We start from the raw sequence: 23,455 nt of genomic DNA on the forward strand, positions 1-23,455 counted from the left end.
AGAAAAACAGATTCAATAACATGGAGCATACAACGCATTTATTATAGATATAGGTAATATTTGTGAATAAAGCAATTGTATGTGTTTAGAGTAATTGTTCGAAACAGATCGACATTATAGAGATAAACCATAGTGCACAATAAGGTAGAATCATAATTTTTATGTTGTGGAATTAAACATGTATTTTTAAATGATATTAGATGTTTATTGATACCAGCAAATCTTTGGGAATATGCTACTAACGCTTTAAATTGTTTACCAACAAAGATGTAAACGCCTGGTTATCGCACTGATAATAAGCATGTTCTGTCAAAATTGAGCGATCATGGCATAGCGTCAAAGAAATATTTGTGGGATTATCAAAGAGGATGGTTGTCTCTCGTCTTTAGTTAGAGCCAAACAGCTACTGTGAGCACCAAAGTGACCCAAGATTAATGTTACGCTAATTAAACCCATTCATAATTATCAAAAAACTTATCATGTAAGGAAAACATCACTATTTTAACTCCTACGTCCTAATTTTTCAGAGGATGCTAAAACTTCCGAGATAACTCACCGAATTAATGATTATAATAAAGCTATCGTGTTTTTACTCATCATATACTTCTAATAGTCATTATAAATGGGCTTATCGTTGATACCGGACCGATGATTGATTACATCATTGCCTATAAAATGTTATTAAGTAAACAATTAAAGCCTAGATGAATATGTCCAATGTTGCATGGTTTCCCCCGAAGTTCAATAACCCGAGTTGATTTGACATAGTTACTGTGTAAATTAAATTACATTAAAAACTCAAAGTATCAATTGATATATATGGTACCAATGCTGATCTCACTACATTGTTAAAATTTGAACGTTATTAGGCTTTAATAATAAAACCAGAATATTAAGGCTTGAAGGCTCATCTACATCATACTTGTCAAATTTATAGATTTACAATATTTCATCATTTTGCATGCACCAATTGGCAATAGGGCCAGCTGATAATTTCTTGCATGGAGAGAATCTCATAGACATGGATAATAACTGGTAATATAGAGAATGTTAGTTAATAACATCTACGAGTAAATATATAAAAATAATAATTGGTTACAATACTTTAAACTCCTTGTGTAGGGAAGAGTAATAAAGGGAGTCATGATTCTAGTGGAAATCAAAAAAGTGCAATCCAAGGATAAAGAATAAATAGGGAAAACAGTCACAGAGACAACAAAGACCATGAAAGAACCGGATTAACACGTACAAAGAAACCAAAGTAAATGAGCAACTCGGACACCTCTGAAAGCTGGGAACATGGAAAATGCGCTAGTGTAGTGTACACGTAAGGGAAAGTCTGATTTAAGTAGATTTTTTTTTAAATGTGTTTAAATGGTAGAATATTTATAGAAAAAAACTGCGATCATAGTGATCACCAAAACACATCCTAGACTGCCCAATTTAAAATGTCCTTTTTAATGTCGACAGTTAGTTTCATTTCTAGTGTCATCAGTTGTATTCTCGTTACTCGACGACGACATTGGAATAAAATTAAATTCCCGATTTGGCATAACAACGTGTCGTTCAGTTGAATTTTTAAGGAAACATATGGATATAATAATCACACTTTACAATATTTTGTAATCTGCTAGAATAAACAAGTGTCGACAGTAAAATGAGATTTGCGATAGAGGTACAATTATCATAATGTGTTTTGAATAACGATTAACAAAATCATAATAAGTAAGATCAATTATTATGAATAATAATTACTGTTTTGAATTTTTAATGTTCTGAAATTATATTTTACCATTTTAAAACACGCACAGCATGAAAAAAAAGTAAATGTAATGTCTAAAGTACAAAGCCAGTGCTTTTGTTTTAGTTTCCAAGGTACTCTCCTAGAGTTTTAACATTCTATCAATAATTAAAAAAATTGAGAAAATAACTGCCTTACATGATTCTGCATCATGTTATTATATAAATGTCTAGTCCAAGACAGTAGGCAGTCAGTTTTAGCTTATCAATTTGTTATTATCATTTTATGTGTGTGCATTTTTATGTCAGATCATATGAATTGATGTTTTTAATGACATTGTATAAAAGGTATTAAACCTTAGGTGTTCAATGTTTGTATTGAAATGATGCGAATTGGCAAATATTATTGATGTATTTTCCAGATATAATTGGTCTCAGTATGCCTCTTACTCATAGTCCCTGCATGATAGAACAGAAATATATCTCATCGTCACAATAGTAATCGAGTTGCACTGGAAAGGTAAAGAGGATAATTCAATCAAATGATGATAATAAGATTATAGTGGCTTAGGTTCCGTACGTAATGAATTATTGACAATCTTAATATTCGCAATGATATCTACCACTTTTATGAAGTATCTACTAACTCACTTCGATAGTCGAATGGATAGAAGCGGTTTTTTTTTATAAAGATTTAAAGAAGTTTATCATGTTTGTATGAAGTGACCTTTCCAATAATATTGACAGCTTAATAACATTTCTTTAAAAAAAGAACTCAATAAAACTAAAACAAACAAAGAATAAATAAATAGGGAAACAAATCACAAACAAACACGTCTTTAGATTGAAACAATCAAAAGTTTTACCAAAACTATCAACAAGGAAAACATGAGAGCATGATCAATTCCTTCAGTCAGCCGCTCTTAATGGTCATAATTATTTTTTGAAGTATTTAGTTGTAACACAAAGCTTGTTTATACACATATGCGGTGTGAAAATTATACTAGCAAAACATAAAGAAAAGACAATGCCAAAGATTCAAACAAAGGGAAAACCTTGGACAAAAAACAACAAATAACGGTAACACAAAAATTAAAAGGTGAATAGACAATAATACATCACGAAGGGACAAAATGGTACACACAAACAATCAACACAAACCCTACTGAAACAGGGAATGAACTCGGGTACTCCAGAATAGTAATCAATTGCTGCTCCTTGCAACACTCTTGTATTGTGGCATTCTTAACGATATTTTAATCCATGAGAAATATGATCTAGTCCAATTAGCTTCTTGTTTACGCTTGAACCATTTCTTAGGCTATATGTGCAATGGTCTATTTGTTAGCAAACATATGATTTGCCCTATATTGTATACTTTTTCCTAGTTTCGAACACATCACTTTAACACGTGATCTTAACAATAAGAGGTGGAATAATTGTAAGTATACGTGGAGCACGCATAAAATACAGTCGAATTACTGCCAGGAAGTGAAAGCAAGTGTTTTGATAACCTCTACTTAGTACATAATAAGATTTTTATACTTTCAAAAACTACAACGATCTAAAAATTCCTACAGACAAACTATTTATGACCCTGATCAATTTCATATCTGATAGAATTATGCAACAAAAAGCTAATTACAGATTGGTTCTTAACGTCTTTAAATTTCTCCGTACATAAATACAGTTTTTATCATTATAATTTTGATAAATCTATTACTGGCATATTTTTACATTAATTACATCATGAGGCAAATTCATTATCAGGTATGTAACACTTTACACTGCCTACGCCTCCGTAATTTGATGGTTCCATATAACTCGAAATTTTAAGTCAAACACATTCATTTGCAATGAATAGAATTTAAAACAATTTTATTAGTTAAAAGTTTAGTGTTCAAAGGCCTCTTCAAACACAAAGACTAGTTTGTAAGTTCCAAACACAATTAAAGTAAAATTCGCATTGTCGAAACAATAAGTTATTTTTTTGCAACTGTGGTCTGATTTAGAATTTGATGGTTTGTTTTAACTTTAAAAAATCTACCGTGGGAAGGTCATGAATCTCGCTTTTTAACATTTAGAGCATATATTAATAGGTTCATACTTCTAAAAATGAAATAAGGTACTAATAGTCAAAGGTGACAATAGTTTCAAACCTTTTGGAAACCACCTCGGCGGGCGTTTCCAGGAAAGCAGAGGACGCCTACCCCACCGGTACGCCTGGTCCATGCTCCCAGTTTTTAGTGGAGTCCGAGTTGCTAATTTAGTTTTGTTGCTTTGTACGTATAATTTTGGTTATTTTACGATCTTTGTTGTATGCCTGTGTTTTCCATCTCTGTAACTCCCTGGAATACATTCCTTTGATGCTAGAATTTTGGTTCTCTTAATTATTCTTTCCATCTTAAATTTGATCTCCCTTTAAGGTTGTTTTCTCTTATAAATTAATATTAAAGAAATTGTTTCTGTGAATGTCATTTTGAAGCTAAATGTACATATTAAAAAATGACACATTGGCTTAATAGTAATGTTAGAGCTGAGTTAGAGTATAAATGGCAGTATCTTAATCCACACGTTGTATCAACAAAATGTACATATTTATTCATTGGTTATCAAATGATCAACGTCATAAGATCAGACTAAATGCACACACTCGATGAATAGTTTTAATAACTCCTACTCAAAAAGGCACATCAAAGATTCATCTTCACTGAATATTCCACACGAATGGAAATGCAGATTTAGAGAATATTATAAGTATAAGAATTTCATTATGGAAACATTTATAAATAATTGATATGGTCCGAGTAGGAAACTTCAAATGAATAAGTTGACAATCATATCTTAATAGGTAGTCCAAAACGAATGTGACGATACTACCGTAAGTATGCTGTCCCAGAGAAAACAATATATACTTACAGAGTCTGGTTCAGTTGCTGCTTTCATCAGAAGCTGTTTCAACTTCATCCGTAATGTTAGTCTATCCTTTATAATAGATTTTCGACGAAGTCTTCGTCGACGTCGGAACAACATTTGAGATCACGACCCACAGAATTAAACGTTTTTGTCTATGTAAGTCATATGCAATTCTTTTCAAACACATTGCAGCATGTGCAAAACCGTATATTGATCACAGTATTAATTTACGGCAACACTAGATATCAATCCAACCGAAACTAGCATACAACTTCCATAATTGAAAGACAGTTCAACTCAAAAATGTAACTGATGAAAATAAACGTAAAGTGGCCGCCAATGGATAGACATTAGTGAAAAAATCTTAGGCAATACCAACAATAGCGGGAAGAATTATTTCTTGGCTCTTGCGAGATGTGATAACAGATTTTGATAGTTGATGTAGTTTTTTAAGTGAAACATAAAGCTACATATCACATACACAGATCATGATTTCAGAAACGAATCTTTGTGTTAACATATTACGAAGGACTTCGTTAAGTATTCTGTTAAATACTTTTCTTTTTTATGTCATTTGTATGATGTGATAATGGATTTCGTATCATCGCATGCCCCAAAAAACTAAAAGATTGATCATATTGCTAATTGACAACATGCCTGAAAGATAACGTATGGAACAATAAATTAATATTTGTAATACATACCCTATAAAATATAACTTTTCGGTATAACTTTTATCATAAACTCCTTTCATTTATGTATCATAAGGATCAAAATTGGCTAAATCGGGAATTTATACGTCATACTGGTATAACATCAAAACATATGAATAAGTAATCAAGGGAACCAAGATTCTAGCGGAAATCAAAAGAATGTAATCTATGGACAAAGACCAGACATGGAAAATATACAAACACAACAAAGAACATAAAGTAACTAAAATGAACGGTAAAAATTTAACATATTGTTATCAATTTGCTTTATTAACATGCTGTTTTAGTTTTTTCTTCCAGTTTCAAAGTTTTTACTTTGATTAGTTAATGTTAATATAATTGACCAAAAGAAATAAAGCATTTGAATGTAAGACAATAATCAACTGTCTGTTTTTGCTGTCAAAACCATTTAGGGAGGTAAAATAAGTAAAGCCATAAACAAAACTGCATTGAAACGTTTGACACATTCTTTAACCAAGGCTGAAAATGAATCCCCAGACTCCCGTTGTAAAAGTAGACATACCTCCCTCTGTATTCGATATTATACTCTTATTTGATTTTAAAGTTCCGAAACTTGGTTTAAACTTTATGAAAATCATCTGAAATATGTGAAGGAAAGTAACCATTTGTCAGTATTTTTAACTTTATTGGTAATCCAAGTTACCCGAGCAACGTGAAAAGCGATTACTGTCACTTATTATTGTTGGTTTAAAAATTCTTTAAAAAAATAATAGCCCGTTTTATAGCGTCTCTGTAGTAACGACAATTATAAGTGCATTGCAAATAAAGTACTTCACTCTTCGTCAGTACAACACTCTTTTGTGCTTTTTACGCGAGTTTGTGTACTTTAATTTTGCGTACTTTATTAGTGATTTCGTTAGGGTATACATTTTTTTTGCGAGTTAAACAGTTTTGAAATTAATTGGTTCCGAATATAATATAAACCACTTCGTTTAACTGCGATGTAAACATTTGTAATACAGGGATTATGAAAAAAATATGCATACCAATAAATGAGGTAATTGATTTAAGATATAACATAATTTTTTCAGTAAAACTCAAGTTAAAAATGCTTAATTTCGTGAGGGAAAACAATAAAACTCTCCTATAAATTGTTAAGGGTAAACTGTAAATTTTCAAATGGGAGGAATTAGTAGTATGTTTTCATCATGAACTCGTGGATCGTTATGGTGAATCCATCTGCACCATGAAAACTGATTTATTCAACGGGTCATAGTTTTCCTTTCCTCGTTTGTCACTACAGAAGTTTTATGGTCGTCATCATGAACTCGTGGATCGTTATGATGTATCCCTCTGCACCATGAAAACTGATTTATTCAACGGGTCATAGTTTTCCTTTCCTCGTTTGTCACTACAGAAGTTTTATGGTCGTCATCATGAACTCGTGGATCGATACGGTGTATCCCTCTGCACCATGAAAACTGATTTATTCAACGGGTCATAGTTTTCCTTCCCTCGTTTGTCTACCCCGGACTTGACTTTTTATGAGCAACTCAATGGGTGTTTCTAGAAAAGCAGAGAACACTTACCCTACCGATGCACCTGGTCCATGCTTCCAGTATTTAGTGGAGTCAGAGTTGCTCATTTACTTTTGTTACTTTGTATGTATGATTTTAGTTACTTTATGTTCTTTGTTGTGTATGTCTGTTTTCCATGTCTGGTCTTTGTCCCTGAATTGCATTCTTTTGATTATCGCTATAACCTTGGTTCCCTTGATTACTCTTTTATGAAGCATTTTGAATGCAGTTTGTCTTTTAAATGTTTGTCCAAGTATGAATCTGTCTGCAAACCAGTGGTATAAACCTATGGTAGCAAAAATGGAAAACAAACATAACTAAATGTTAATATGATCGATATCCTATCTTAAAGTTTGATATTAAATCTGTCTTCTAAATTTTCTAAGGCCTACTTACAATATCCTGTCGGTTAGAATCCAGTTTGAAATTGTTAAGTTTTGGTTTCCAATGTAATATTTTCCTGAATTTTCGTCTTGCTGTCCACCTTCTACGTATTAACATTTTATTGCTTTTTGAGTTTTGAAACTGCGTTATGGTCGTAGTATAACAATTTAACCCGATGACTTGTGGATGAACTGTTTAACCTCGGACGATTCAGCTCTGCGGGTTTGAAACTTTACAGGATGAAGAAATATAAAATAAGAATCGCCTTGATATCTTGACATTCATTTTACATCATCAAAAAGTAATATAATTGATAAGTATATTATATTTAGAATATTTTGCTGTTTTATCAGAACTGACCACGTTTTCTAACTTAACTATCATTGCTTGCAGCGGTGAATCCTTAATCGTTTGATATGAATTTCCTGTATGCTATGTCCAAAACTTGATTAAGAACAAAGTTTATACATGTTTTTGACAACTCAGCTGAGGCTTTAATGAAGTCTTGAGAAATAATTGCCATAACAACATAAACGGCAAGTGAAAAAAATACAGTGGTATTGACTGCGACAGCGATAATGACGTCGCCTACAGCTCGGTCATTATCACGGTCTCAGTCCTGTGGGCAGTCTAAATATTACGATATTGACCAGTTTATCGACAGCTATTATATAATTAAAGTTGGTCACACTTGACACTTTATGACATTTTTTATTTGTTACATATTTTACTCGTGTATTAAATAACATCAACTTCTTCTTGGAACCTAAGAACAGGAACGGGCAGTTGTAACAAATAATGACACAATGGTCGACTTTGATTTGTAGAAACATCAGATTATTATAAGAACTTCAGCAACAAGTTAAAAAAAGGAATATAGGAGAACTATATTTATGTTCTTCGTGTTAATACAAAGGTTGGTGTGAATATTTTATACATATCAATACAATATCATTTTGATTTAAATATGAACTAAAGGCACACTAGATCATACAAAAAGGTTTGTTTCATTTGTTAAACAAATCTTTTAACACGTCAAATTGTGTTGCAAAATACTAAAAATATCAAGTTAATCAGCTTCAAGCACGTCCCTCTCCATACGCTACAGTTTTGATGATTGATCAACATCGTCATCATCAGACCGCGAAAGTGGCATCAATTTCCGCCTACGCTTAGGTGTTTCGTCGTAACCACTTAACGACTCTTCGTCCGAAAAGGAAGATTTTCCGTCTTCATCTTTTTCTGTGACAGTGCCCCCCGTATCAAATAAGTCCTCAACAGGCGATTTTTCTCGTGAAATAAGAGGAGGTCCATGACCTGCTGCTTGGCTTGCGTCGAAAACATATGATCTGTGTCGCTCATGCCAACGTTTTTGTCTTAATTTTTCTTTGCGTCGTTTTTTCTCTAATTCCTAAAATGGGTGAACAGAATTAACAATAAAAGATAGAAACCGATCTATCAAATGACTGACAACATTCCATTGATGTTCATGCAATATTTTATTTAACTGTATGATATTTTTGTGCAACAGTTGGGAGTCCTTTGACCAGCCAAACGTAAATCATCTACTTATTTAGCGTTAATATTATCTCAATAGTTAAATAAGTTAAACGACTTTGAAGGGTAAAACACAGACGTTGCTGTATAATTCACAGCTAGATTTGTTGAATTATCACAGTGGTAAGAGTAGGATGATCGATTATGCCATGATTGTCCCTGTTTGGTCCCTTGAATTAGTAATTGTTAATTCTTATAACGTGAAACATTTTACAAGCAATAATTTCTTCTATAAATCGTTGCCTTTTTCAAGATGGTTATTTCTGAATGGTCACATTTATTAATAAGTTTCGTTGTTTCTGTAACTGTACAAACAGAAAACATTGCAATGAATTTATTAGTGCAAAAAGTGGAAATGACTGAAACCGGCAACAATAAAGACTCGCCATGAAGACCTTCAGATATAGCATTGATGCCTATATTTTCCTAAGTTTGTCCTCATAATCGTAAAATGAAATCGCACTGATCAGTGACAGCTATGAAAAGTGCGTGTAATAATTTTTGAATGACAGTTAATAAACGACTGAACAAATGGAGAAATTGTCTTTTACCTCCTCTATTTGTCTTCTTTGAATTTTTTCTACTTTTTTCAACACTTCCTCTATTTTGGTTTCGTTAGCATCCGCATCCAGGTTTACAAGACATAAAGCTCTGTTCATTGGAAAGAAATCAAAGTTCTCCTTCTTCCACTGAAAATAATGAAGGAAACTCAGAGTATCCTTGCTCTATTATTCACTTAACAAATCATATATCGTCTGCTTAAGCCCTGTTATGTCCAAAATAATTGAGGAGAAAATCTCCATTTAATCATTCATTAGTGATGAAATAAAATGAGAATACCACCAGGACTCGTGGAAGTTCTATCCGGCGCATGCTTTCCATTGAGTAATCAAAGGAACCAACAAAAATATATTAGCTAGACAGTTAATAAGTTTTGTCAAGTCTGACTATGCACGTCATTAAAGACCTTTGTTCGATTATACAGGCATTTCACTATCGTGCTCAAATTCTTTAGATTATGTGCATGGTACCCAAATAATCAGATTTGCTCCTTTGATTATCAGATTAGGATTTATATCGGGTTAATCTCGTTTTCACATTTAATAATTTATTCAATAAATTTTATTTTCTATGTAGCATATTGTCTCCGCCACAAATTATTTGTTTTGTCTTTGTCGCTTGACGTTTTGGCGTTGTTTAATTATGCGTAACATTTGAGTGTATTTGAAGCATGGGAATTGTTGAATTCTAACATCTGTATTATATTTCTTTAGAAATGCCGATTGTTCCTTTAACAACAATCATATGGTTAGGACCAAGAAACGGTTAACCTTTGACTGTTACAGTCTTTATATGGGACTATTCATGGCTGTAATCAAATAACGACCAAGACATGTGTATTTTACCTGACTTGCACAATGCAGTTCTAATGCTGTGTAATCGGAGGGATTTGTATTGTCCAGATGTATGAAGAAATAAATGTAAGACCACATAGAATGCTCATGAAGTACATGGTACTGGAATCCCTGTAAAAAAATACCTTGTACAATGAGAGTGCTTCATGGATGAACTCAATGAAAATATGTTACAATATATTTTAATATAACACAACATACCAAATTATTTAATACAACTGCTTGTATTTAAAATGTTTGGTAAAACACATAAGTAATACTGAATAAGAATGTATATAAAACCAAATTAAAAAAAAACAAAGGAACATGACGTTAAGAATAAATGCCAAGACAGGAGAGATTTACACTATTTTACACTATTGACTTTTTATAAGCAACTCGGCGGGTGTTTCTAGAAAAGCAGAGGACGCTTTCTCTACCGGTGCACCTGGTCCATGCTCCCAATTTTTTAATGGAGTCCGAGTTGCTCATTAAATTTTGTTACTTTGTGTGTGTTATTTTGGTTTTTAATGTTCTTTGTTGTGTGTTTTCCAGGTCTGGTTTTTGTCCCTGAATGACATTCTTCTGATTTTAGGTAGAATCTCAGTTCCCTTGATTACTCTTTCACTCGAGATACACGTATTGTAGGATCTATTGTGCTTACCTTTCCGGTATGTTCGAAGTCATAACTGTTTCTACTGCAAATAAAACAGCATTCTCTCATATCCGATTCTGATTGCCACTGGAATGCAAAAAGGTGTGACTGTATCAGTTTAACGAACTTATTCTCACCAAGTGTGACATCAAATTATATGATTGAAAGCGTGAATAATAAAAAAAAATCATGTTATGACAAGTTAGAAAAATATGTATTGGGAAACAAATACCTATTAAAAAAAAACAAAAAATGCACGTCTGTAAGTCCATTTATTCAGAAAAAAATAACGACGTTATTCCTTTATTTTCGGAGACTATGTCAACGAAAATGCCAAAACATTTAAAAAACTATATCAAAAAATCTTAAAATGCATCCAAGACAATCACAACAACAAATCTAACTCCAATTTAAATAATTGAGATCTAAACAACAAATATAACTAACAATTTAATTCATGTGATCTGAAAATGAGTAGAAGACAGTATTAAAAAACTTACTCTTCAAATTTATAAGTTCTAAGTACCTGTCGAAAATAATAAAACAAACTCACTTTCAAATCCCTGAGTTCGGAGAAAGTGTCGACAATGATACCAAAGATTATGTTAAGGCCTATTGTGGTGATAAAAATAAAGAACGAGACGTGGTACAGAACGAGTGGCCAGAAGTTGGCAAACTCTGCATGTGTGTCATCTTGTTGTGCAACGACCTGAAAAGATTACATCGAAACTTTGATTCATATCAAGCAAAAGGAAGCCACTTCATATTCTTAGTTTTGTCCGAAAGTGAATGAAATAATCGTTATTGAGTCAGCAAACAGACCAAAAACACTAATCGGTAAATGAGCGAAAATATTATGTGTAGAGAGTTAATTCTAATAAAAAACAACAGGAAAATTATCTATAGGAACTCGTTGAAATAACGACTCACCCATGGTTAAGTTGTTCAAGTTTATTTCACCTGAAAATTCTTATACTAACTTACACCAAACATATCCCCTATTAATCCATATCGCACCACCGTAACTGTACACTGCCATAACGTATGACAGTACAGGTAATTAGAAGGATCAAAGAATGCCCTCAACAGCGAGAATCCAATTAATGCATAAATGTATATCACAATCAACCCAAGTATTGCAACCCAAAGTAGTGACCAGCCTGAAAAAATACGAAGGTCAGTTGTTATTACATAATGACATAACATTGCTCTATAATCTGCTGAGCCATTGAATACCAAACTGTCAATACTAATTCAAAGTAAACATTTTCTTTTTGTAGCCCTCATTACAACTTAATTATGAAATAATGCAATTTTGCTAAAATTATACAATAAATATGCAAGCATAACATGTTCATAAATGTCGAAGAAAATGAATACATGACTTCTACATGAATATAACATCAGTTTTGTGTATTCAAAGCATCACAATTTCAACTGCATACACATTCACTACACATTACACTACTCAATCCTACCATTCTGAGTAACAGCTTTGATCACACCACTGAGAAGCTGATTGTTGACGACTATGTTCAGTAAATGGAATGAGAAGAAATATCCGTGATATACAGTTCCAAGGATAGATGTGGCCAGAAATAACTACAATATCAAAACATTTAACACTAAGAAAGTAGGAAGTAGCGTGTCAATGTTAGCAAAATATAATGTTGATTCTTATTTTATATTGGCATAAGCTTATAAAGTTACAGGTAAATTTTCTCCCATACAAAGTTATGCATTCAAACGGGGAAACAAAATTACGTCAAACAACGTCAGGTTAAAAAAGCGATATAGTCTTTTCTACCTAAAGTAAACTCAGTGCCGAACTTAAATTCTACTTAGTTCTAATATTTTAGCTTCGATTATTATCAATTTCAAACTTCCACATTTCTTAACTTTTAGATTCAGAAAAGAGTAAAAAAAACTGGAAGATTTATGATATAAGCCAAATACAAATATAATAATTCACTGCAGAATAATATTGATATAATCAGTTGTTGGCCGAATCCGAAATAATATAAACAAAAACATCATTTATGTAGATAATAAAGGTTTCATCATTAAATATATAGGAAGATCCCGAACAGTAACTATACAAATGGAATCAGAAAAGATATGAATAAGTAATTAAAAACAATAGGTGGAATCATAAGTAATCAGATAGTGGAATCCTTAGTTATAGAAAAAAAGTGGTGGCAGTACTTATCATTGTTCAAAATTGTACTAGTATAAAGTTACAAAATGAATAGAAAATATAATCAAAACTACAAAAGGTTTGGAGTTCATAGAAGTAACAGTAGATACCAAGTAATAGAAAGTTTGGAAACTAAATATTCTGGCATCAAGTCTAGATCCCTCAGTGTTATCCTCTCGTTGCTGGTCTTCCTCGGACTTCTCATCCGACTTTCGAAAAAAACTAAAATATAAATGTAAGTTGAGAGAGTTAAAACGCTTAGTTCGCAAGTCAAAATACAAAAAAAAACGTAAAAGACAAAGCATAACTTTGCTTCGTTTCGACAAACACTAGTACTCCAAAGCCTTCGTTTACCTTAAGTAATATCCTTCAATTTTATAAAGCGATAAACCATACTTGTAAGATTTTAATTTGTTACGTTCTTTGGTGTAACTGCCGGTCTATAAACGTCATATGAACCGGTAGAAAATTATAGGGACCACCTCGCATTCACATAAAGAACGTGACGTCATAATTTCAAAAGTATGTTTTTTTTCTTTTTTTCTTACGAATGTTCCAGGGTAAAAAAAAGAATAAACAAGGAAACCATGCTTCTAGTGAAAATCAAAAGAATTTAATCCAGGGACAAAGACCAGACATGGAAAACAGACAAACACAACAGTGTAAACTATATATATTTCAGTTATAAAGCAATATATCATACTTACGAATACGTGCTACTTCTGGTCAAATGGCAATACATGAACCGGTTGGTCGTCCCCAGCTACGCTTCGGTCCACAAAATTGTTAAGGCGACCAACCGGTCCATATATTGCACCTTCCTCAGCATAAAGTTTAACTAAACGCGTGTATTCATTTTATGAGTCTTATGTCCCTTTCGTTACGTGGCTTCCTTTCATTCAATTTTATTACGGTACAGACAGTTTTTGTGGTTAAGTTAAACAAGAAACATAGCTTTATTAAATGAAACTCAACTAGAACCAATGCCTCTAATGCGAGACAACTTGACTCAAGTAAAAGTTTTATAGCTGACACATTTAAAGAATCAAGTAATTTAGGTAGCATGTTTGGACCACCCGTATTTTCCCTGATTGCAATGTATAAAATATTCAACATCAACGTCTGTAAGGAAACGAAATCTCGTCTTTCCTCTCTTAGATGTCCTTAGAATTAAAGGAGTGTTATGTCTTGTAGAATGTTTTTGAGATACTACTTGTGGAAGCAATAATCTTTAGAACTTTGACCTGGAACTGATTTCGTAATTATCACCAATTATTTTAACGCCAAGGCATCATGGTGGTTTTCAAATAAATTGTTAATTGAAGCAAGACCAACTAATTATTTAGGATGTCTTGTTTACCTGAAGGTGTCTTTGATCTGATGTATTGTTGGTAGTCTCGGATGGTTCAATAGAATGTAGCTAATCAGTACCATTAGTGAGAAGAAATTGTGTGCCCCACTTAATGCGTACATAATTATATCATACAAATCTCTGTCTAATCCTCTTATTGTAGGTCCAGGGCTGCAATGTAATATATACGCATAAGTATGTGACAACAAGACAGCTATAGCCGTTTTTGTCCTAGTAGCCACAAACAAACAGTATTAAAACACACGTTAAGGGTACTCTTCTTAGTTTCTCGTCTTTCAAAGTTTATTTTAGAGACAGGCAATTGTATGCCATCATTTTAATGTAACAAGTTATATAATAAAAATCATTTCAATTTTCCCTGATATTAAAAACATACAATATAAATGTTAATGTTTTCCAACTACACAACTACCATGGGATCAAATGATGTCCAAACAATTTTATAAAATGAATAAAGTAAGTTTTTAATGTATTTTTTATTAAAAAAAAATGCTTACTCTGATAATGCACTCCAATCAATGGTTGCATTTTTCATTTTCTGATAGTCTTCCAGTGAGGCCTTAGCATTCCAAGAATATAGCATTATCATATTTATTGCTACACTTAGGAAAAAGGCACCATAGTTCCAAATTAACCTACAAATAGAAGAAAATAATCTGAATAGATTTATATAAGAACGAAATGACAAACTGGTGTATCAAATAACGCCTTTTCAATAGTTTATAACACTAAGGACATAATCAAAATACTTTCGTTACTTCAAACGTCACTTCATATTTAATAGCAGTTTTCTATGTGCATGCTTTAATTATTACTGTCATTAACTCACCACAGTTTAGTGAACATTTTTGATACTGGTTTTTGCAATATTTTTCGTTGATAGCTGATATCTTTTAGAATATCTGCCGTCCACCCCATCAAGTCCCGGATTTTGTTACTCGGTGACGACCTGTCAACATTCCACTTCAGGTTTTCCTTAACTTCTTCTCGCAAAAGATTCTTACAAAACATGATTTTAAAAAGTTTAATTCATTAGTTGATACAGAAAAGAGAATAAAGTCTTGCCACAATAAAATGAAAAATCTTCAAGGAATATTGAAGTTAATTTTTATCCTTAGAAAGTTTTACCAATCGTTACTAATAATGCAAATAATGTTTGAAAAACATGTAACGTGTTGTTATACCTTATTCTCAACTTTAAAGTTAACTTTTTGTAGAACATCTTCCTTTAATATTTCAATAGAAAGACAACTTTTTTTGTAAAAGTCCACTGCCCTTTGGGTACTTGAACTTATTTTCATCCCTACAACAATAGTAAAAAATAATGAAATTAAACGGATGGTTTATTATTGAATTCGTCATAAGAGTGTAAAAAGTATAAGTAAAAGCATAATAATTCAATGTTTTTTGTGTGTGACTACATGTAGATATTTGTTATTACGGTAGGTTTACTATTCACTAACGTGCTTCCATGCCTGTTTTAACTATTGTTAGACCTGGCTTCATTGACATGTGTCTAACCCTTAAAACCTGTCTGTACAGCAAACTTCAGTGTTTTGATCGTTCTTATGTGTACAGAGGTCTGGTGTTTCTTAATCAGTCTTACATGTCTCTTTGCCTAGCTAATGTAAATTCTTACCTATGTGTCTCGAGTTTTGTCTCTAGTGTTTTATCCTACTCACGTGTCTCTAGGCCTGGTTCTAAATCAACCATGCGTGCCCAAATGAGGTAGTACAAAAATCCTGTATCCGTCAAACTCTCTTTAATTGGATCTTTATCTTTACCCTGAAAAATTTAAATATGTGTGAAATGTTTCTTTTTACGATTTCCTAAGATAATTTTTTTCTTCGGTGTTCGACTGATTTTTCAGTTTCTTAAAAACAAGTTTACTGCATAACAAAGTATGCTATAGTTATATAAAAGAGTTTTGTTTTAATTTTCTGAATGATATATGTATTAAAATAAATAAGTTGATGGAATAAACGTTTATTCAGTTATTTCCTGTTTTTCATTTTCTTTATTGTTATTGTTTTATCTTTTAAGAGGTCAATGTGGGTACAAAAGCTTCTGTTATTTTACCATTAGTCTTGTAAGGCAACCACCACCAGCAATATTTTTCAATGAATCCATAGATCCTTTTTCTTGTATTGGTTCTACTTTGGTAATGTCCGCCAGGTTTATTTTTTCCGACTGACATATTTTGTAGCAGTTTGTCATACATTGTAGCAATGCATGCTTGTCAATAGTATCTTTAACCTCCTACAATTTACAAATATAAAAATAGGAAATGAATGCGGTATGACCGCCAACGAGACAGTCATCCACCAAAATCCAAGCTATAAAAAATAATATGTCTACACTACAGGTCACCACATGGTCTCTAATGATGATAAAAACCCATACCACTATATACTAAAAGTGACCCATTTATTGACAGGACAGAAATATGAATTTTGTCTCGAGTATATACCATTGAATATGAGATAAAGGTTAAACAATCAAATCCAGAAATTAAAACACACATAAACCTGAGTTCAAGTTTTAAATAACCTGGCAGCATACACCTGATGTATTGTAAAGGAAGTATTAAGTTCAAAATTGAATGTTAGATTTTTTACTATGCACACCATAAAGCAGAGGCCACGTGGTTGTTCGTAGTCAAATATGTTTGTATATCATGAGGAGATGATTACAGTGGTAATATCAAATGAATTTAATTTCACTTTCGGTAACTTTATACATACCGTTGCTACTTCTGTCTTTTCAGGACCATTTTCTTCTATCAGTGAGAGAATCAAGTTTCCAATTACCTGTCTTAAATCTAGAATCTACAATTAATACACTATAGGATTCTAAAGGGCTAAATAAATTAGCAACCAAAGTTCTTTTTTACAACTTCAACTTGATTGTTGCGTCAGAAACGAGAGGCATTTTTTTTTTAATTCAAGCAGTAAAATAATAATGTTTGGACTTTAACTCACAGTTAAACAGAGTTTACAAAGTCATCCCTACATAAACATGTAAAGAACAAATATATACGTTACATCTATTAGTTAAACATATGATGGCTTTTCATTACAATTTATAACAAATAAAAACGGTTTTTCGAACGGTTTTCCACAACGGTTTAAACAGTCCTCTCTTGGAAGGGTAATCAAGGGAACCAATGTTAAAGCGGTCATCAAAAGAATCTAATCCAGGGACAAAGACCAGACATGGAAAACAGACATACACAAAGAACATAAAGTAACTAAAATCATACATACAAAGTAACAAAAGCAAATGAGCAACTCGGACTCCACTGGAAACTGGGAGCATGGACCAGGCGCACCGGTAGGGTAAGCGTCCTCTGCTTTTCTAGAAACACCCGCCGAGTTGCTCATAAAAAGTCAAATCCGGGGTAGATAAACGAGGAAAGGAAAACTATGACCCGTTGAATAAATCAGTTTTCATGGTGCAGATGGATACACCATTTCGATCCACGAGTTCATGATGACGACCATAAAACTTCTGTAGTGATGACTTCAATCTTGTTCCAGAAGCCTATTTGTTAGTTTTAGCACGATACAAAAAGTCTACGTAGTTTCGGCAAGCTCTGGCATAACGTTTGAGTTGTGATATGAACACTCCATACGCAGGTGCCGAAGGGATGTTGCCACAGATGAAAGGAAAGTTGACGATTCTGAATGAAAAGTCATCACGTTTGTCGTTTGGTCAATAGACATTACATTTAGATTTACCTTCTCAGGTGGACAGTCTGATATGTCACCTGAACGAAGAATGAAGTTAATGTAGTCTACGATTTTGTTTCCATAAAGTACCACTCTGTTCTCCTGGTTACCCTAAATATCAATATTAATATGTTTAATATAGATATCCTAAACTTAAACAAATAATATAAAATATTCAATGTTATAATTAAGTACGGTCTAGACTAAAAAATCCTATACTCGGCGTCAAACGGCTTCTCCCTAAACATTGAATCGTTAAATTCCGGTGAGATTTTAATTCTCGGTGCCAATATTTACATTGTAAAAAGTCGGCCATGTTTACAGTGATCGGGTTGCTAGGAGATGTTGTTTACGTTTAAATGGTTTGTCCAAAAACCGAAGAACCCAGAATGCATTTCGGCGTTATCTCGGATTTATTTTACGCGAACAACGTACAATACCGAGAAGTTAATCAAGCAGACGATTGTCACCGGAGTTCGACGGAAACTTACGAACTTCGTTTGTAAACAAATCGTCCCGTAGAAACCAACATGGCGGATATTAGTATGGGATTTTCCCGTAAGGATTTGTTACGCATGATTTAAGCTAAAAGCAACTTGTTCAGGGAGAAGCCGTTTGGTTAAACGAATGAGCCAGTCATTTAAGACAATTTAAACGAAGATAGGTCTCAATAAAGTCGTAGAAAATATTTTTATTCAATTTTAACAGTATGTTATTTATGTGACGCCGAGTATAGTATATACTTTAACTCGTTTGTCTACCCCGAACTTTTTATGATTTTTACAGATTTCTTAGTTTAGCATGTTCGTTGTGTTTAAAATACTTTATCTCGAACAAAGTATTTTGTGTAACTATAAATACAAATAATTTACCCCACAAACAGAAAATAAGGACTGAAAAATACAAATTACTTTTTGTATAATTGTCTTCTGAGTGGCATTGAGACGACGGTGTGACTTTTAATGAGGAACTCGGCGGGTGTTTCTAGAAAAGCAGAGGACGCTAACCCTACCGGTGCACCTGGTCCATGCTTCCAGTTTTTTAGTGGAGTCCGAGTTGCTCATTTGCTTTTGTTACTTTGTATGTATGAGTTTAGTTACTTTATGTTCTTTGTTGTGCATGTCTGTTTTCCATATCTGGTCTTTGTCCCTGGACTACATTCGTTTGATTACCGCTATAACTTTCGTTCCCTTGATTACTCCTTAACAAAAATGCGTTAGTTCCTTGTTTTCAATAGTTTAAAACTGTAAAGCCTAAAATGTTTCAATTCACACAATTCAAATAGAAACTGAATAACTTTTTGAGTTCTTAAACAAGCAATAGATCTTTGATTTCTTTCGTAAAAATGAAGAATTTCGAGTGAAGCTAAGGAAATAGGAACTGCAATATTTTGAAGATATTCACTTTTGAAGTCTATATAAAACTGTTATTGTGAGACTTGAATAAAGGGAACCAGGATTCAAAGGGTGATAAAAAAGAACATAATCCAAAGATTACGACTAGACAAGGAAAATTAGACACACACAGAAATAACCAAAATAACACACAGATAGAAATAACATTAAATGAGCATCGCTAGAAACACCCACCGAGTGAAATGTCACGTCCGACGTAGACGACAGCATTAAATGAGCATCGCTAGAAACACCCACCGAGTGAAATGTCATGTCCGACGTAGACGACAGCATTAAATGAGCATCGCTAGAAACACCCACCGAGTGAAATGTCACGTCCGGCGTAAACCACAGCATTAAATGAGCATCGCTAGAAACACCCACCAAGTGAAATGTCACGTCCGACGTAGACGACAGAGGACAGCAAAACTATGATATGTTGAATAAATCGGTTCTCATAGTGCAGATTGATACACCATAATGCCCAACGAGTTACAACAAACACTGTTCCAGAATCCTGAATGTAAGCAGTTTTGTGCGGTTCAAAAAGTTTGCATTGTTTCGGCAATATGTGGCATTGCGTATGAGCAAAATGATAACTCCATATGCATGTGCTGAAGGGATGTTGCAACAGATGATAGGGAAAATGGAAATACGGATAGAGAAATTAATGCGTTTGATGTATAGTTTGGCCATAAGTTTTCCTTTCTATAAGTAGATCAAATAAGAGACTGACTTTATAGTGTTTGTAGTGTTCTTCATCTCAAGTTCTATGGAGTGGATGAGAAATAATGTTCCCATAAAAGGTTTCTTAAAAAAAAAACCTATTCATATAGCGGAAACTGCAATCAAAGGCTCTTGCTAAACGACATTTCTTCTTTTGATTAGATCCGCTATAAAGCAGCCTCATGAGAGTGAAAGAAAGGTTAGTAAGAAACGGAGAACAATTTATTTGCATTTTGATGGCTTCAGCTTAGAAGATGATTTCACCTCGATTTTAATACGTATGAAGAATTTCTGCAAATAGTTGCGTTTCAATGAATAGTACAATTCAAAGTACAATATATCCAATTATGCATGTGACCCTTTTCCACTGACTTATATATATCGGAAATGTAGCAAAATAACGAGAATAACATAAAACTATGGGGAAAAAACTTACTGCACAGAATTCGTTCAAGCATGAAAAAGCTTTAACAACCAAATCAATTGTTTTTCTGTTCACTGATGAATACACCACGTTTAGGAACTGTGTAGTTTCAGCAACAATGTTGAAAGATTTGACATTATCCGGTTGTTCTCTTAAGTAATTCTATGAATGAAATAATGTATAGTAGCTGAGCTCCTGTAATTTTTCTGAATATGTTTTCATCTATTTTGAAATTTTAAAATTCGACACAACGCTTTTACATTAAAATGAAATGATACAATGTACTTATCATGTGTATTGCATATCTCATATAACATTGTGTTGAGTTAGTTTGAAATTTTTGTTTTTTGTTTTTTGTTTTTTGGGTTTTTTTTAAATTTCGTATTCTATCGTTTCAACACCAAATTACAATTCATTTGTCTTATTTTGCACAAATAATAAATTAATCTAACCTGTAATTCAGCATTTTGGCCATCACATATTCTGGCCAGTAGAGACACAACTAATTCAATGTAACCATCGTCATTATACTGCATCATGTCTGACAGTCTGTTTCCATCTTCTTCATCGTCTCCGACCTAATGTACCAAAAGAAATTTTATTACGTTATCATATGCTATAGTTATATGAAAGTATTTGAAGTGTTACAGTGGTTTATCCGTTTCTGATGCAATTACAAAGTCGGATTTTTTGTAACAAAAAACACAAGGGCCTACCAGTGTGTGTATCATACATCTTTATAAGTTCGCCGTTGAGATTTACTTTACACCCTAAAAATCGTTGTATGCAAACAAAATTAAATTAAAGATACAATAAAATAAACATAACAGATTAAAGGTTTGCTTTGCAGGATGCATTCCTCACGGGAGTCAAATGAAAATGAAATGTACGTAAAACATTAATGGCGGCCGATGACCCTTGTCATTCATTAATTCCTAAAGTAGCTCAGCATATACAATATTTTTTTTTTCGTTTTTCGAAATTCAATAGAATACCCAGGTTATGTGTGAAGAAACAAATATGTCCATCAATTGTTTTCTTGAATTATTATCGGAAGCTTAATAATTTAACCACTGGGCTGGGGTTAATCCATTGTGTTTCAACAAAGAAAACAACAAATTCAGATTCATTTCAAAGAGTAATCAAGGGAACCAATTCTAGTGGAAATAAAAAAGATGTAATACAGGGACAAAGACCAGAAATAGAAAAACAAACACAACAAAGAACATAAAGTAGCTAAATAATACACACAAAGTAAAAAAAGACAATACGTTATCAGATGCAAAAAGATAAATAAAGGAAATTTTACTTTTTTTCTCTATGTCGAAATTTAGATTTCCATGCCCACAAAATCTTAATTATACCGTCTGGAGTATATTATATAAGAAATATTTAAACAACTCATTATTGAAGGAGAATCTACATACATTTTTTTATATTTTTTTTATAAAATCATAGTTGTCATATACTACAGTTTTAAATTGAAGATTTAGGTGATATCACTGGCCCTGGTCAGATACTGATTTAAGGAACACGTCAGCAGAATGACACACAAAAATGAAACGATGCTTCTTCTTCAGAGACATAGCTTTACCTCTTGATTGGCAATTAGGTCATCGATCCTCACATATTTTAGTTTTACCTCTTGATTGGCAATCAGGTCATCGATCCTCACATATTTTATTTTTACCTCTTGATTGGCAATCAGGTCATCGATCCTCACATATTATAGTTTTACCTCTTGATTGGCAATCAGGTCATCGATCCTCACACTTTGGTGCAAATCCCCATTACTTTCTGTACCTTTGCCACATAATACACTTTTCTTCTTTTTACGTGGTGGTGGAACTGCTGAATGAGCCAACATTGACTGAAATATAGTATTACAATTAACATAAAATGAAATGAATTATTTCAATTAAGTTTCTGTCTTTCGAATAAAGGAATTTCTTCTCCCAAGACTAACAGACGGACATCAATAATATTCTCAAACGATACCTAAAAACCTTTTTTTAAATAAATTATAACTGAAGCACATAGGAAAGAGTAATCAAGGGAACCAAGGTTATAGGAAACTGATATTATAAACAAGGCAGTATTATGATGATGACATTGTGATTGATATAACTTTATATTCCAGTTGTTTTAACGAATTAAAATTAATGAAAAAGATTCTGTTTTTGTTTTCTAAGACAGGCCTTAAGAATGAAATAACTAATAACATACCCATCCATGAAACTTCTCTCTTTTTAGTCGACAATCATATGACTGTATCATCTACAATCGATTTGCATAAAAAATTGAATGTTCGCAATAATGCAGTTTTTTTTACATACAAGGGTCTGGAAAATTCACAACGATGTTAGAACTGTCATATTTGCGAAGCAAATTTTTGTTCGTTCCCTCCGCGGGACTCGGAATTCGTACCGCTGTGACATTAATGGCAACACCGCCTGCACAAGTCCAGCGCCCTAGACCACTCGACCAGCTAGGCTATATAAAAATAAAAATATAGCTTTCACTGGCCGAGTCATTCCTCCTCGTAGGATTTATCTAGGGCTATAACTTAGTACACCATGAATGATGGTATGGGACAGCTCATCCAGGTGTTTTTATGTAGGATAGAGGATCAATTATCGAAACATGTATGTATACATGTTAATTTGGTCCTCATTCCTACATAAAAACACCTAGTTGAGCTGCTGTCCCGTACT

General features: G+C 32.9%; 2 protein-coding genes across 6 annotated transcripts in view; both read right to left on the reverse strand.

Moving 5' to 3' along the window:
• LOC148615530 (inositol 1,4,5-trisphosphate-gated calcium channel ITPR2-like) overlaps nucleotides 1–4,868 on the reverse strand; it is an 83,973-nt gene extending 79,105 nt beyond the window's left edge. The window contains exon 1 of the mRNA XM_088581825.1: nucleotides 4,660–4,868. Within this exon, the coding sequence (XP_088437951.1) occupies nucleotides 4,660–4,773 (114 nt within the window). The 5' untranslated portion in view covers nucleotides 4,774–4,868. The remainder of the gene's footprint in view (nucleotides 1–4,659) is intronic.
• A 3,298-nt stretch (nucleotides 4,869–8,166) lies between these two features.
• The window catches only part of LOC148615531 (inositol 1,4,5-trisphosphate-gated calcium channel ITPR2-like), a 66,142-nt gene continuing 50,853 nt past the window's right edge, over nucleotides 8,167–23,455 (reverse strand). For 3 of the 5 annotated variants that reach the window (XM_088581834.1, XM_088581836.1, XM_088581835.1), the window contains 20 exons: nucleotides 22,968–23,018; nucleotides 22,480–22,611; nucleotides 21,194–21,319; nucleotides 20,754–20,903; nucleotides 18,207–18,308; nucleotides 17,211–17,294; nucleotides 16,546–16,725; nucleotides 16,149–16,251; nucleotides 15,651–15,769; nucleotides 15,296–15,465; nucleotides 14,964–15,101; nucleotides 14,455–14,616; nucleotides 13,205–13,316; nucleotides 12,376–12,499; nucleotides 11,882–12,057; nucleotides 11,451–11,606; nucleotides 10,907–10,984; nucleotides 10,255–10,374; nucleotides 9,400–9,537; nucleotides 8,167–8,702 (listed from right to left, as the gene is read on the reverse strand). In XM_088581834.1, coding sequence (XP_088437960.1) covers nucleotides 8,394–8,702; nucleotides 9,400–9,537; nucleotides 10,255–10,374; nucleotides 10,907–10,984; nucleotides 11,451–11,606; nucleotides 11,882–12,057; nucleotides 12,376–12,499; nucleotides 13,205–13,316; nucleotides 14,455–14,616; nucleotides 14,964–15,101; nucleotides 15,296–15,465; nucleotides 15,651–15,769; nucleotides 16,149–16,251; nucleotides 16,546–16,725; nucleotides 17,211–17,294; nucleotides 18,207–18,308; nucleotides 20,754–20,903; nucleotides 21,194–21,319; nucleotides 22,480–22,611; nucleotides 22,968–23,018 — 2,730 coding nt within the window. In that variant the 3' untranslated portion in view covers nucleotides 8,167–8,393. The remainder of the gene's footprint in view (nucleotides 8,703–9,399; nucleotides 9,538–10,254; nucleotides 10,375–10,906; nucleotides 10,985–11,450; nucleotides 11,607–11,881; nucleotides 12,058–12,375; nucleotides 12,500–13,204; nucleotides 13,317–14,454; nucleotides 14,617–14,963; nucleotides 15,102–15,295; nucleotides 15,466–15,650; nucleotides 15,770–16,148; nucleotides 16,252–16,545; nucleotides 16,726–17,210; nucleotides 17,295–18,206; nucleotides 18,309–20,753; nucleotides 20,904–21,193; nucleotides 21,320–22,479; nucleotides 22,612–22,967; nucleotides 23,019–23,455) is intronic. The other 2 variants (XM_088581837.1, XM_088581838.1) reach the window with 2 other exon arrangements.

Source organism: Perna viridis, chromosome 5 (genome assembly GCF_037379345.1).
Source record: "Perna viridis isolate PV_CMFRI_1.1 ecotype Kerala chromosome 5, ASM3737934v1, whole genome shotgun sequence".
In the NCBI taxonomy this organism is placed as follows: domain Eukaryota; kingdom Metazoa; phylum Mollusca; class Bivalvia; order Mytilida; family Mytilidae; genus Perna; species Perna viridis.